Below are 14,138 nucleotides of genomic sequence, written 5' to 3'. Positions count from 1 at the left end.
TCGGCATGTGGGATTTTCTCAGGACTCCTGAGAACCTCTCAAACATTTCAGAGCCGAGCCGAGACGAGTGCTCAGGGGTTTGGTTCGGCCCAATTTCATGAACATTTTCCAAGCACCTGCCAAGGTCAGAGGCTGTGGGAGGCCCTGAGGCACCTGGTCAACAGGAAAGGTCTTTTTCTGAATTGAGTCATTCTTTAGCCCCTGTGTGACCTGGAGACACTGAGTTCACCTCTTTGAGCCTCAGTTTCATCACCTGTAAAATGGGGATGGTGGTGGTGACAAATACCTTCCTTGCAGGGTGGTTAGAAGGAACAAATGGGATTTTTCACCCCTTCATTCATCCAACAATTAATTTCTGAGCACTCAAATGGGCCAGGGGACACAGCAGTGACCCAGACCCCGACCCCTGTCCTCCGAGGCCCTGATGGAACCGTAGATGCGGGCCTACAGCACACGACCACACAGCTGTCTAATTATCTGCCGTGATAAGAAGGGAAAGTGTAAAGCTGGAACCCGACCCAAGCAGGGGGGGTCAGGGCGTGCTCCCTGGGGACAGGGCGCTTAGGCTGACACAGAAAGGACGATCAGACTTCAGCAGGCAAAGAGAAAGGGCTTTCCAGCAAGGGGGGTGGGGCGCGATGTCCAAAACCCAGAGACGATACAGAGAATGGTGAGGCCAGGGGACCACCAGAAGCCACATCTGCCACAACGTGGAGCTTCCTCTGGCTACGGGGACAGAGCACAGCAAAGGGCTCCAAGATACTAACAATTGCTACTATTATTAACAAAGGTGTCACAGCACCCAAAGACGAGGCAGGATGACCAGGGCCCATAACGTGAGCAGCTGGGAGGGGAGGGGGCTACAGGAAGCCATGGACAGTTGCCACTCCTCCTATCCACCCCGTCCCCCCAGCCATAGCCCCCACTTCCCTGCTTCATCCCCAGCCCTGGGAGCGGGTGGGACACGCTGGGCTGGTCTTCATCACAGCTCAGACATGAGCCATATCGGCCACCGTCCTTAAGGTCACAACCACTAGAGTGCCGCACACCCATCAGCCTGGCCAGAGCCCCCCAGAGGCTGGACCCTGACCCTGACCCAAAACGCCCACTGGTGCCTCCTTCGCCCAAGGAGGGCCCTGTCTCCCCTAGTGTGCCCTGTGTCCTTGCCTGTTTCCCAAGACTAGCTCCATCAGTGTGCCCTCCGGGTGGGCCCTCCCTGCTGGTCAGCCGGCCCCTCCGAGGGGCTACCCCGCTAGGCCTCTGGCTCACCGTGCATCCCCTCTACACTCCCGCCCCCGCTCCGGGTTTCCAGGGCCTCAGAGTTGCAACCTCGAGGCCTCCAGACCCAGAACACACTGTTCCTTCTGTCTGAAACGCTCTCAACATCTCGCATAAGCCCTCCCCCGCCCCCAAAACCTCTCTGTGCCTTCCCAACTCCTACTTCTCCCTCAGGTAGGGCTGCCAAATTTAGCAAATAAAAATACAGGATGTCCAGTGAAATTCGAACTTCACATAAACAATGAATAACTGTTTAGTTATGTCTGGCAGCCCTACCCTTGGGTCTCTGCTGAAATGCTGCCTCTTCCAAGAAGCCCTCCCAGGTGCACCACAGAACCGGTGGGCTCCCGTAGCGTTGTGCAACGCTCTGTCTTGTTTCCTCACCAAGCTGTGAACGCCACGAGGGCCAGAAATCCATCCATCCAATGTGCCTCGTGTCCTGGCACCCACGGGACCTGGCAGGAAACAGCTGTTCCACAAACAGTTTCTGCATCAGGCAGTGAGGGGTGGCAGAGCGGCCCGGGGATGCCCTCGGCCAGACTTGCCCACACGGGTACACAGGGCCTCCAGCTGTGAGAGAATGGGTCTCCTTCCCCAAGCTGCGTCCAGAATGCTTCTCATGACACTCACCCACCTCCACGAAGCCAGAGCGGAAGAAACACGAATGAAGGTGAGAGCAGCTAGCAGGCTCCTCTCCTGTATTTTGATGGCCACTGTTGGTTTTAATTAAGATCCCGTCCTGCTCAGGCCCAGCAAGGGCCTCATCATAGGCAGCCTGGAAACAATAATCACCCAACGTGGCCGTGTAGGCTACCGAGGCACGGAGGGTGGCAGGGCGACGGGTGCCGGGAGACAGGAGCCCCGCCAGCACAGGCTTTGAGCTCGTCTAGCTCCTTGCCTGCCCAGCACATACACCATATATTTTTGAACAGAAGGGAAGCGTTGGCTTTTTCCCCCACAGTGCCAAAAATAGCCCCATCTCCTGCCTTTGAACAGGAATCTTTTGGTTCCTACAAAGAGAAAGGAGAAGGAGGGGCCCGGGAGGAGGGGCCAAGCTGGCTGGCTGGACCCCTCCCCGGCTCCCCAGCCCCAGACGGTGAGATGGGCTGGGGTCTTTGCTAAGCCTCACCTGCTGAGGCCCAGCCTCCCAGCACCTGACTTCTGAGGACCGCCCCGCCCCCCCCGAGATGTGTTAAGCCCCTCGTCACCCAGGCCAGGAGGTAGGAGGACGCCAGACAAATGGAAAGCAAAGACCCGAGATGGATGAGAAGAAACGTCGTTTAGGGACTTCCCTGGTGGTCCAGCCGTTAAGACTCCGCGCTTCCACTGCCAGGGACCCAGGTCCGATCCCTGGTCGGGGAACTAAGATCCCACATGCCACGTGGCCAAAAAAAAAAAAAAAAGAAAGAAAAGAAAAGAAATGTCGTTCATTCATTAGCTTGTCTGTTTATGGATTTGTTTTTTCCTTCATTCCAACAAATGTGCTCCAGGCTCTGTCCTAGGAGCAGGGATGCAGCAGTGAACTGTGAAACCAGACGCGTTCCACCCTCACGGCGCTCACAGCCGAACGGCAAGAAGGTGGGTTAAACAGGTCCTCACCGCCAGGTCTGGGGCGGGCACTGGCTGGGCCCAGGGCACCTCCATGGAAGGGGACGTTGGGCGCTGATGCAAGCTGAGTGTGGGCGGGGGTGGGTCCTGCTCAGGCTCAGAGGAACGAGGCAAACAGACGGTCAGATGGAAGGCGGTCTCAGCCGCCCCTCGCCCAGGTGAGGACCTGCGTTTCTCCCGCAGCAGGCCCGCAGGAGGCGTTTTCCCATTTTATGTATGAGGCCACCAGGACTCAGAGGAGGGATTTCAAGAGCCTAGCGTGTGCCAGGCCCTTTTGCCAATAGTTTCACACTCATTCCATCCACCACACTGGGAGGCAGGGTTAGCAACAGCTGCCCATTTTACAGATGAAGTGAGGAAGCTCAATAGGAAAGGGCTTGGCCAAGATCCCAGAGCTGATGAGAGGAGATGGGCTCTGTACCCAGGCCCGGCTGGTCCCTGAGGAGGAACTCAGCTGCCGTCCCCCTCCCCGCAGTTCCCTAGAAGAGAAAGCAGGGGTTCATGGTAGGAAGTGATCACAGGGCTGGGAAGTGGAGAACAGGGGATTTGAACCTAGCTCTGTCTGCCTCCAAATCCACAGTCCTTTCTGGTTCCCACAGCAGTTTGTTACTTCTTAAAAAAAAAAAAAAAGAGGCCACTTCCTGTCCCCAAAAGGCCAGAGCAGTGGGGGAGCTGGTGGAGCCTGGAGAAAGAGAGAATGGCGCTCTGAGCCCACTTCCTAGCTGAAAACCCAAGCCTGAAATAAAAAATGCAGAGTGCTATTTCTGCCTTGGGTTAAACATTCCTCAAAGCCACATTCCTCCGCTCTCCTCCTTCTCCCCTGCCAGGGAATCCAGAGCACGGTGGCCTGGATGCGCCGCCAGCTTCCTGGGGCCACCTCATGAGACCAGGGGTGCCAGGGCCAACAGCTGCCCTGAGCCCATCCTGGGCAACCCCAACCCAGACTCCCTTGGTGGGGAGCACGGCCTCCTCGATGGTACCGTCAGGGTTCCCTGGGGCTGAGAAAAGGTGACATCCATATCACTGAGAGTGGGACAGATGGGGACACTGAGACCCTGAGAGGCACAGCCACAGCAAACTGGGCTGGAACCAGGACCCCAGACTCTTAGCTCCCTGGCAATTCCCCACCCCCATCAGATTGCAGGTCAGGGACACAGGTGGGCCCCGCCCCGGTCAGCAGAGAAGCAGAACGAAGCAACACATGGCAAGCACTTTGGAAAGCCCAAGCCTTACCCAGAGGCACTCACAGGCCTGCACCGTGCACAGCTCCCGGCTGGGCACTGAACAAACGCCCAAATCCACCAGATGTGTCCCTACCCTCAAGGTGCTTACAATCCCCCAGGATACTGCTACCAGACCTCCAGACCCCAAGGTCCTCTCTGTCACCGTGCCTCTGAGCCCCGCATGGCACCCGTGAGGACTTGGTCTCTCCCTTGACCAACAGACACTTCCTGAGGCCCCCAGGCCACGCCAGGCACGGGCAGGGCCGGATGGCCGGGGCACTCTGGGCCTCCACGGCTTCATCCTCGGGCTGCACCTTAGCACCCAAGGCCCCCCCCGGATGGGGCAAAGGCTAAGAAAGCCTCAGAGGCCTGGGTGCGGCCCAGCCCGCTGTACACGCTTAGTGATGCTCCCTGGACTTGTCACGCCCCTCCTCCTGTCACCGTACTGAAGGCCTCGACTCTGCCTCCATCCCACAGGAAGCCAAGTGAGGCTGCCCCCAGTCCCCTGCAGGAAGCAGAACGGCAAGACCAGTAGAGCTGGGGATTCCCTGGCGGTCCAGTGGCTAGGACTCCGCACTTTCACTGCCGAGGACTGGGGTTCGATCCCTGGTCGGGGAACTAAGATCCTGCAAGCTGCGCGGTGCGACCAAAAAAGAGAAAAAAAAAAAAAAAGACCAATAGGGCTGTGTGTTCCCAGCTGGAAGGATCCTACCACCCCACCACCCAACCTCACATCCGGCCCAGGAATCCGGGACGCCTGGCAGTGTCTGACACTCCAGCAGTTGCTTGAATGCCTCCAGTGATGGGACACTCACTACTCTTGGCAGCAGCTGTAAGGTTACAAGGCTCACAGAGGACATGGGAGGCGGGCACGGGGTGGGAAGGGCATGGCTTTGGCAAGACAAAGGTCTAAGCCTGAGCCCCAGCTTGGCCACTGACTGGCTGGGAGGCCTTGGGCATGTCCCTGAACCTGCCCGGGCCTCCTTTTCTTCATCTGTAAAATGGGCATAATAGTTCCTCCTCCAAGGGCTGTGGTGAGAACACAGGAGGGAAAATCTGTACTCAACACTCCTGGCACCAAGTGCCCACTTGGTAAACAAGAGTCATCATCACTGTCGCTCCTACCAATGACATTTCCCCACTGCTCGAGGGCAGAGGGGCTCCCAGAGACCATCGAGGCCAGGGCAGAAGGGGAGAGACGTGGCAGCCACGTCACCTGGCCCCAGGGCAGGCAGCTGAGCAATCAGCTTCTGATCCAGGGCCCAGCCTGTCTGTGCCTCCCACCTGAGTGCCCCCACCCCCCTTGCACACCTACATTACAACCTGCTCAGACCTGCCGTCACACACACCAACGTGCCGCTCACTCACTCCTGACACATGCCACGACCCCGTCACTCACACTCGGAGCATGCCCACGTGAGCCAGGGCTGCACACCCACACTCACTCATGCTCACCCCCACACCTGCACCGAAGCTTCTTGACGCCCCCCAACTGCACGGGGCCCCTCATCACAGCCCAGGGTCAATTTCCCCCGCACCACTCACCAGACGTGTGGCCCTGGGCCAGCGCCGGTCCCCTCTGAGACTCAGTTTCCCCACCTGTAAAGTGGGGACCATGCACGGCTCCTGGGAGGAGCGGGTGACGAACACATCAACGCTGAACTGGGCTGGCATGCTTAATGCCAGACTCCGGCCGAGGCGACAGCCTCTGATCCTTACTCGTTGCTGGTTACGGGGTCTCCATGACCACTGATGAGCTACGGGGAGCACCCAAGCCACCAAACTCAGTGTCTTTGCTGTTTCTAACCCCGCACGCAACAGCCCTGTGTTATGAGGGCATTATACTCTCCAACTCACAGATGAGAAAACTGAGGCATCAGGAGATGAAAGACTCGCCTGTAGCTGAGCCAGCCAGTGAGTCCAAGTCATCAGACACCAGAGCCCGAGCACGTTCCGTCCCTGGGGCCCCGGAGGAGCCGCCCCACGGAAGTCTCACCATCTGGCAATCTGAATATTGCACAGAGCAGGAAACCGAGGCCCAGGGGGGGCTAGTGATTCGAAAGTCAGTGTCCAGGCTGCAGTGCTTCTGGGACAGAACCCCAAGCAGGTGTGTCTCCAGTCCTCCAGGCCCGCGTCCACGCAGGATCCTAAAACCCAGCACTCTGGAGCTGGCCCGCCCTCCCCAGCTCCCAGAACGATCCAGCTACCAGCCAGGCCAAACACAGAAGCCGTGTGAATTTACCATTCACTCCCAATCCAGCCAAGGGCCTGTGACAGCTCACGCTGTTACCTCCCAGGGGGGTGGCCGCAAACCGTCCCCTGCCTCTGACGGCCAAGCAGCCCCATTCCTGCGAGGACATTTACTGAGCACTTACTAGGTGTCGGTCCCTGTGCCTGCCAACGGCACACACCGGCACCCAGAGCTCAGCAGGGTGAGGGGCTCCCCAGGGTCACATGGCCGGCAAGCTGGCCCTTGAGCCCTCACCACTCTGCTGTCCCACCCCCGGCCGGGAACCTGACTCCAATTTCACATTACCTGGAAACCTGGCGTGTTAATTTATGACGATCTCTGCCGTGGTAGATAGACCACTTGTGCAAAGTGTTTCGTCTCATAATGACAGTAAGGAGGAACCTCTTTTTAATTTATACTGGTTTTCCTTTTCCTTACTGGAGAGCAAGAGAGATTTAGGACAAGATGAACCCCATCAGCTTCAATGAAGAGAGCAAGACATCTTCATCTCCACCCCAGCAGGCAACCCATCACGGCACCATGGGAGGCACCTGACAGGAGTCAACCTGCCCCGGGTATTTGCCATGTGACCCTGCAAGAGATATTTCACCTCTCTGGCACTCGACTGGTCCATTAGTAAAACAAGGACTTTGGACTACATGACCCCAAAGTCTCCTCTAGCTCAAAGATTCCAGGATTTTATTTTATACTAATCAAAGAAATGAATATTGAAACAGTGAGCTACTCTTTTCTTCCTCATCAAGTTGGCAATTATTAAGAAAAACAATAACACTCAGTGCTGGCAAGGATGCAGGGAAACAGGCACTCTCCCATCCCCTTTTGCTGAAAATATAAATGGGAACATACTTTGTGGAGAGCAATTGAACAATTTTTCAATCAAAAGCCTTTTAAGATGTTCCCAGCCTTTAATACGACAACTTCATCTGGGGAAATTTATCTTCAAGAAGAGACATGTGCAAAGATTTACTACAAAGATGTTCATGCCGAGATTTAGTACAGAGATGATTCTCAAGCACTGTTTATATTAGAGAGAAAAAAAAAAAACCTAAATGTCCAATGGCCAGGGATTAAATAAAATATGTTACATTCATATGAGGTACTGTTAAAAAACCATGGGCAAACATTCACAGTTGTCAGATTGTGAGAAGTTAAAAAGCATATAATCCCGAATTTACAAGGTAATGAAACCTATGTACCAAGTCCTATTCAGTCTTCCTCCTAAATATATGTAGGATCTGTCCTTGACGTCACCCCCGGTGATACCCCCAATTTATCACCATGATCACCCGGCCTTGATTCCAACCCCCTCCATACTAGGGACCACGTGCTAAAAGGATATCCAAACCCAAATCTAACGTCTCCACCACCTCCATCCATAGACGGCCACCCCCGGCCCCGCCCATCTGGGAAAATGTCTAAAACCCTTCCTACGGCCTTTGGGGCCCTTGGTGAGGGATGGCGTGAGCCCAGTGCACTGGCCGGCTGCATCTGCCCCAGAGGGGCTCAGGCCTGGCCTTGGGAGCAGAGGAATCTGGGCCCAATCCCAAGGCCGCGGCCAGGAGGAAGGGCTCTCACCTGACACTGTGAGATATGACACGCCAGAACTCTCTAGGGTGGGGATGGGGGTGGATGGAGCTGGGGGATGCAGAAAGAGCCGGAAGAGGTGTTTGGAGGAGGCCTGGGCTCTGGGCCCCGGGGGAGTCCCTGCCCCTCTCTGACCTCTGCTTTTCTCGGCAAGGAGTGGCTGTAAGCCAGTGGGCCCGTCCTGCGCTGGAGGACAGAGGACTTGCCTCTGAGGATCAGTTGCCACCAGGAGAGGTTTAAAGGGTCCCCCCAGAACCAGGCACCATGCTGAACCCTTCAAGTGCGCAGATTCCTCCCACCTCTGGGGCCCCCCTGATGCCTGTTTTCCAGAGGAGGAAAGTGAAGCTCCGTGAGACGGGGCTTGCCCAAGGAAAGGGCTGGAACCCCGGCGCATCTGGTCCCCGGGGTCGACTTCCCTCCCTGAGACTCTGTGGCTAAACGGCGCCCCCTCCCCTTCTGGCTCACGCTCGGACCTCCAAGCCCTCGCCCCTTTAGATCCACAGAGTCAAGCAGGTACTGCAGATGAGCAAACTGGTGCTCAGAGAGGGTAAGCAACTTGCCCAAGGTCACAGAGCCCGAGTGAGGACCCAGCCCATTCTCCAGGATACTGAGTTTACAACAGGCTTCATATTTCTTGCCCAGCCCGGCTGTAAGAGTCTAACCTCGATTCCTCCTGCTGCTGCTGTTTAGCCTTCAGTGGAGTCGGGGAGCGGCCTCCCTGGTCTTACCCGCATGCACACAGGAGGCAGAGGGATCGCAGAAGCCGCCTCCCTCCCTCGGGGCCTTCCCTGTTCTGGGTGACTTATCCCTTTCTCGGCTGTGGGGCCCTCCACGCCCCAACTCGCTCAGTTATCTTAAGATGGGTGCCAGATACTGCCTCCCCCCAAGGCAATGTCTTGCCCTCCCTGGTCGAGCAGAGTTGGGTGGGAGAAGCACCAATCAAAGAGTATTCCTTATTCTACAGGAAGGGACCCTCATGCGACCCTTCCCAAAGCCAGAGAGGCTGGTGACATCCAGCATCTCCCCACCAGACTCCTGGGGGTCCCCTTCTCTGCTCTGGGCTGCAGACACTTCAGCTGCTGGCTTACCCTGACCACCCCCGCAACCAGATGCCCCTCCCACCATTCTGGCATTAGGGGAAAGGCCGAAGAGACCCAAGATTGGCAACAAGAGCAGAGGGAGGAGGGGACCTCCTCTGAGTTTTGGAAGGAGGTGTGGGGAGAGCCGCGAGCACCACGGGGAGAGAATAAGGGGGAGAGAGGGTGGAGGGTTCTGCCTTCCCCAGGAGGCTGGCTGGCTTGGCCCAGAAGTCCAAGCTGGCTGGCTTGGCCCAGAAGTCTTTAAACGGATGCAGCTCAGACCACGACAGACGGCTTGAGCCCCACAAGCTCGGTTTTCCGGACGACCTGGCTAGTTTCCACCCGAGGGCAGGAATTACATCTCTCTCGTTCACATCTCCATCTCTGTGCCCAGGACAGAGTGAGCTCTCAGTGAAGGGCAGGTCAGGGCAGCCTCAAAATTAACAAGTGGGATGGGGGTGGGGGAGACACTGCAGCAGGTAAAACAAGAACCTGCTAAGGTTCGGGCAAACCCAAAGTCCCATCTTTCCACGCCTCCTGAGTGCCAGGCACAAAGACCAGGGCCGTAGGGAGGTTCCTTCATGGAGAGATGAACTTTGCTCACAAGATGTATTTACGACCGGTTCAGGATGAAGCCCAATTGTGTAGTCAAAACCACGTGTTAGTAACGATCACTAACATGCATCCTCGCATCCTTGACAAGTGTGTGTCACGCATCAGGGACCTCTTACCATACGCCTTATGCTCTGCTGTATGTGAATCATCTTGTTGCCTCCTTACATGCCCTTGGAGTCAGGGACCATGAGCACACCCATTTTGCAGATGAGAAAACTGAGGCTCAGTTAGGTGAAGGACTGGCCTGTCCCACAGCCTGGGCACACAGGGATGACAATCTCCTTACCAACAAACTGCACAAAAGTGGGCCAGACCTCACAGAAACCGGGCTGCTGGCCACACCGAGCACTGTTTGATGAGTCCCGGCTGGGTGGGGCCTCCGTCTCTCGCAAACCTCCTGCTGCCCCTGGATGTGAACTGTGCCGGGGAGGGTGAGGATTGGGTTACGGGGCGCTGATGACTTACAAAATCTCTTCCGCAGCGGAGGGAAAAAAATCTGCTCTGCAGTGTTAAAGCTGAATGACAGAGAGGTTTAGCTAGGCTGACTCCAGATGTGCCGAGGGAGGGCCACACGGTTGGAGCTCTCAGAACTCATCCTGCGTCCTCACACACACAGATCACCAAGACAGTCTTTTCCAGAGAGCAGGAGACTCACCACCAAGGATGGCAGCCAGCACTGACTTGGGCATGAACATCTGGGGCTCCCCTCTGGGCCCCCCTCGGCGTTGTGGCTGGCTGTGGGATGCCGAGGTGGCCTAGGACACCAGGTGATGCTTACACATGCCAGGACTCCTAGAACCAGTTGCGGGTCTTCAACTGGGACTCCTCAGAACCAAGGTCTGCATGACAAACACTCGTTAAGGGTACAAATTCCTGGGCCCGGCCCAGGCTCTAAGAATCGGAAATCTGGGAGGGCGACCAGACCCAGGCACCTTGGTGTTTAACGGACCCTCCAGGAGATTCTGACATTTGAGAGTCCTTCCTAAGCGCTCCTCTCTTGACCCCGTATAACACACAGAACCCCTTGAACAAAGAGCAGACGGCTTCACGCCCCGGCCAAAGGAGGCCCATCTGGGGCCTTAGAACAGGCTGGAGGCTTTTCCTGCTGTTCCTGCCGGGAGACTTTTCATTCAACAGATACCTGTGGCCCTACTAAGTGCCAATGCAACCCGACAGGGAAGGGCCTGCCCTGAGGGAGCCGACATCAGCAAGGGAGATAGACAGAAGTCCCACGAGCCCACCACGACCTCCCTCAGCCCAAACCCAATAAGAGCCCTAGAGGAAAAGTACCCGGCTCACTCTCTCCCTCATCGAAACTGTTCCAGCTCTCCAAAGGCCTTTTAAAATAGCCCGGCCCAGCCCAGCACCATGGGCCTGATTCCTAACAAGGCCTTGTTGACTCATCTTCTCCCAAAGTTGACAGATCTGCCCAGAGAGAGGGCGATGGACAAAATGACCGCCCCAGGTGCCTTCCCAACCCAGAGGCCGCCATCACGGGCTTAGAAATCGGAAAGGGACACACGGAAAAAAAGCCCCTCCAGATTTCTCAGCGTGAGCTCTGAGGTCTCTCAAGGGGATTAACTTGGGGGCCAGACAGGCCTGAGTTCGAGTCCTGACACTGCCTGCTGACGGGCCCTGGGATCTTGGGTCCCGGAACTACGGTGAGGATTGAACGCGTTAGGGAGGCAAGGAGCTTGGTGCGCGATGTGCCCCAGAAGCAGGAAACCTGGCTCCACTCAGCTCGCAGGTGATGGAGACACCCTGGCGCAGCCCAAGCTCACTCCTCCTTTGAAACCCACTGGACCCTCTGCCTCCCCAAGCCCAGGGGCCTGGGAAGCCCCGTGTGCAGCCTGCCTGCTGACAGCTACAGGCCGCAGCTGGACAGAGCCTGAAGGAAGGCCCAGCAAATCTCACAAAACAGCAGCCAAACTGGGAAGGGCCACCTACCCACCTTGGAAAGAAGGTAAGAGCAGCAAGGACGGAGTCCCTGGTCCTCAGAGCCTCAGCCCTTCAAGGAGCAGCTACTGGGATGTGAGCGCCTTGCTGCAGAATTCCACTGGAGAGGGGCCAGTACCTCCCAGTGGCCTAGCACCCACTCAGGAAAGACCCCTTCAATCCAAGCACATGGGGCTGAGGGGCATGGAGCTGAAGTGTGGGCTTGGACAGACCTGCAAACGTGCCCAGAAGACCAATGGAGTGGGGGGAGGGGCGAGCAGAGGTTGTGCAATGCACCATCACAAGCTGCCTCCCAAGCCTCCATCAACGCGTGGAGGTGGCGGTCAATCTGCCTCCGTCTAGGGAGGGCACAGAGCGACTGGACCCACGCAGCCGCCCAGGTACGGGCTCAGAATCCCAACCCAAGCCCAGAGCCCCTGCCCCGTTCCAAGTCAGATCCCCAGGCAGAAGCCCTTCCAGACCACTCAGCAGTCCTCCTCCGATCCCCCAAAAGAAAGACCCTAAAAGAAAGACCGTGTGGTCAGGACCCAGTGCCATTAACCCTTGGCACGCTGGGACATCTCCAAGAGGCTTGCAGGGAAGGGAGAAGTCTGGTACAGAGAAACTGGAGAGGTGAGGCGACCGGAGAGTTGCGAAGTTGGGCACGTGGAGAGAGACACACTGGGACAGATCTAGAGAAATCTGAAATTGACAGACCCTCCTCTCAGGGGTGCCCCAGACGGTTAAAAGATGAGATGGACCAGATCACCCAGGGCTGTAGAAACCCATTTCCCAGCCTGGCAGATACAGATAGAAGCTGGGAAGGTGCCATCTGGGCCAGAGGAGAATTCAGCCTATAAACCCTGCAGCCAAGAGGATGCCCAGGACCCTTCACCGCTGCCGCTGCCATGAGCTCTCTGACAAGTCTCACCACCCCACCACACACGATCAGGGCCAGGGAGGGGGCGACAGGCCAACCTCGCAGCAGCAGCAGCGGTAGCGGCGGCAGCAGCGGCGGCGGCAGCGGCAGTAGCGGCGGCACCGTGATGCATGAATCACCCGCCCCGCTGCGCTCGTGCCAGTCGGCTCCGCGCAGTCGGAGCCACCTCGCAAGCAGGCGCCCCCTCTCCGCCCCTCGCCCTTGCACACCCCTGTCCTTTTGGACAGTTCTGCTGGGGGGGGGGCCGCGGGGGGGCTGGGGGCTTCCCTCCGAGCCCGGGGGTGGCCCCGCGCTCGCGGACAGGCGGCACACGTCCCGGGAGCGCGTGGTTGGGGGGTGTCCTAGAACAATAGGGCCAGGTGTGGGGCTGGGGGCGCGGCCGGGAGCTTCCGAGGGGCCCGGGGTGGGTGCAGGGCAGGGGATGGCCAAGGCAGGGTGGCGGCGTCGTGGGGAGCGGAGAGCGGGCCCGGAGCGGACGCTGGGCGGGGGGTGGGGGTGGTGACCGCGCGTGGGGGGAGGGGCGCGAGGGGGCGGAGGCAGCGCCCGGCAGCGCAGGGCGGGGGTCCCGGCGCGCGCACTCACAGTAGGTTTTCCTGGTCAGCTCCTCCACGACTTCAGGCTTCAACTTGCTGTTGGATTTCCCCATCCTCGGCGGCCGCGGCCCCCGCGCCCCGGGCCGGACCCCGTCGGGGCGCCCAGCGGGAGTGGCTGGGCCGGGGCGGGGTGCGCGGGGGGCCGGCGGGCCGGGGCCGCGCCTTTGTTTGCGGCTCGCGGCGCGGTGCCCGGGGCACGGGGCAGTCGCTTGGCAGGCCCGGGCCGTCCGGCCGCCGCCCTCTCCGGGCGCCGCGGCGCGGAGCTGCGCTGGGCTGGGCGCCGACGCGGCCGCGGTGTTGCCGCGGTCGTCCCTGGTTACTGAGCTCCGCGGCACATGCTCGCTGCTGCGCTCCCTCTCGCCGCCGCCCCTGCGCTCCCCGCCTCCCGCCTCCCGCCCGCACCGGCGCGCCAGGGGTGGACCCGGAGCCGCCACTCAGCGCCCGGCGCCACCTCCCGCCCCGCACCCGCCCGGCCGGGCCTGCGCCCGCGGAACGACGACCCCGCGAGCGCCAAGCCAAGCTCGCAGAGGGGCGCCCCCGGCCTCATCGGTTCCCGGGCGGGAGGGCGAGGTCACGCCCGCCACCTCCCTCGCTGCGATCCGGCCCCCCCCTAGGGCGGAGCCGGGCGGGGGAGGGCCCGGAAGATCTGACGTGAATGAGGCTGAGGCTCGGCTTGGCGAAATTCATTCATTCGACACTGATTTGTTGGGCGCTGGGGAAGCCTGGGAGCAGGCCAGGCGCGGTCCCAGCCCTGACGGGGCGGGGGCGGGAGGGGAGGACACGTCTCTGCAGGATGTCACATGTGGTGGCGGGGGCGGGGGGGGGGGGCACCTACCGCGGCCTGGGGAAGGTGACCTCCAAGCCCGGGGGAGGGAGGGAGGGTGGTTGCGAACGTGTTCAAGGCCCAGAAAACCTGGAGGAGGGAAGGAGGCCTGAACGCCAGGGAGAGCTCCTCTCCGTGCACGGGACTCCACGCACAGTCCGGGGTATGATGTGAGGCCAGAGAGAAGGGCAAGGACCAGTGGGGACAGG

At 59.0% G+C, this 14,138-nt stretch overlaps 1 protein-coding gene across 1 annotated transcript in view; it reads right to left on the bottom strand.

The window, feature by feature from the left end:
• The window catches only part of NCS1 (neuronal calcium sensor 1), a 61,395-nt gene extending 47,727 nt beyond the window's left edge, over positions 1–13,668 (bottom strand). Inside the window, exon 1 of the mRNA XM_004269094.3 lies at positions 13,096–13,668. Coding sequence (XP_004269142.1) covers positions 13,096–13,159 — 64 coding nt within the window. The 5' untranslated portion in view covers positions 13,160–13,668. The remainder of the gene's footprint in view (positions 1–13,095) is intronic.
• Between the last annotated feature and the right edge of the window lie 470 nt (positions 13,669–14,138).

This window comes from Orcinus orca, chromosome 6 (assembly GCF_937001465.1).
Source record: "Orcinus orca chromosome 6, mOrcOrc1.1, whole genome shotgun sequence".
Classification (NCBI taxonomy): domain Eukaryota; kingdom Metazoa; phylum Chordata; class Mammalia; order Artiodactyla; family Delphinidae; genus Orcinus; species Orcinus orca.
Note: the sequence above shows the minus strand (reverse complement) of the source record. Positions and strands in the feature narration are given on the sequence as shown.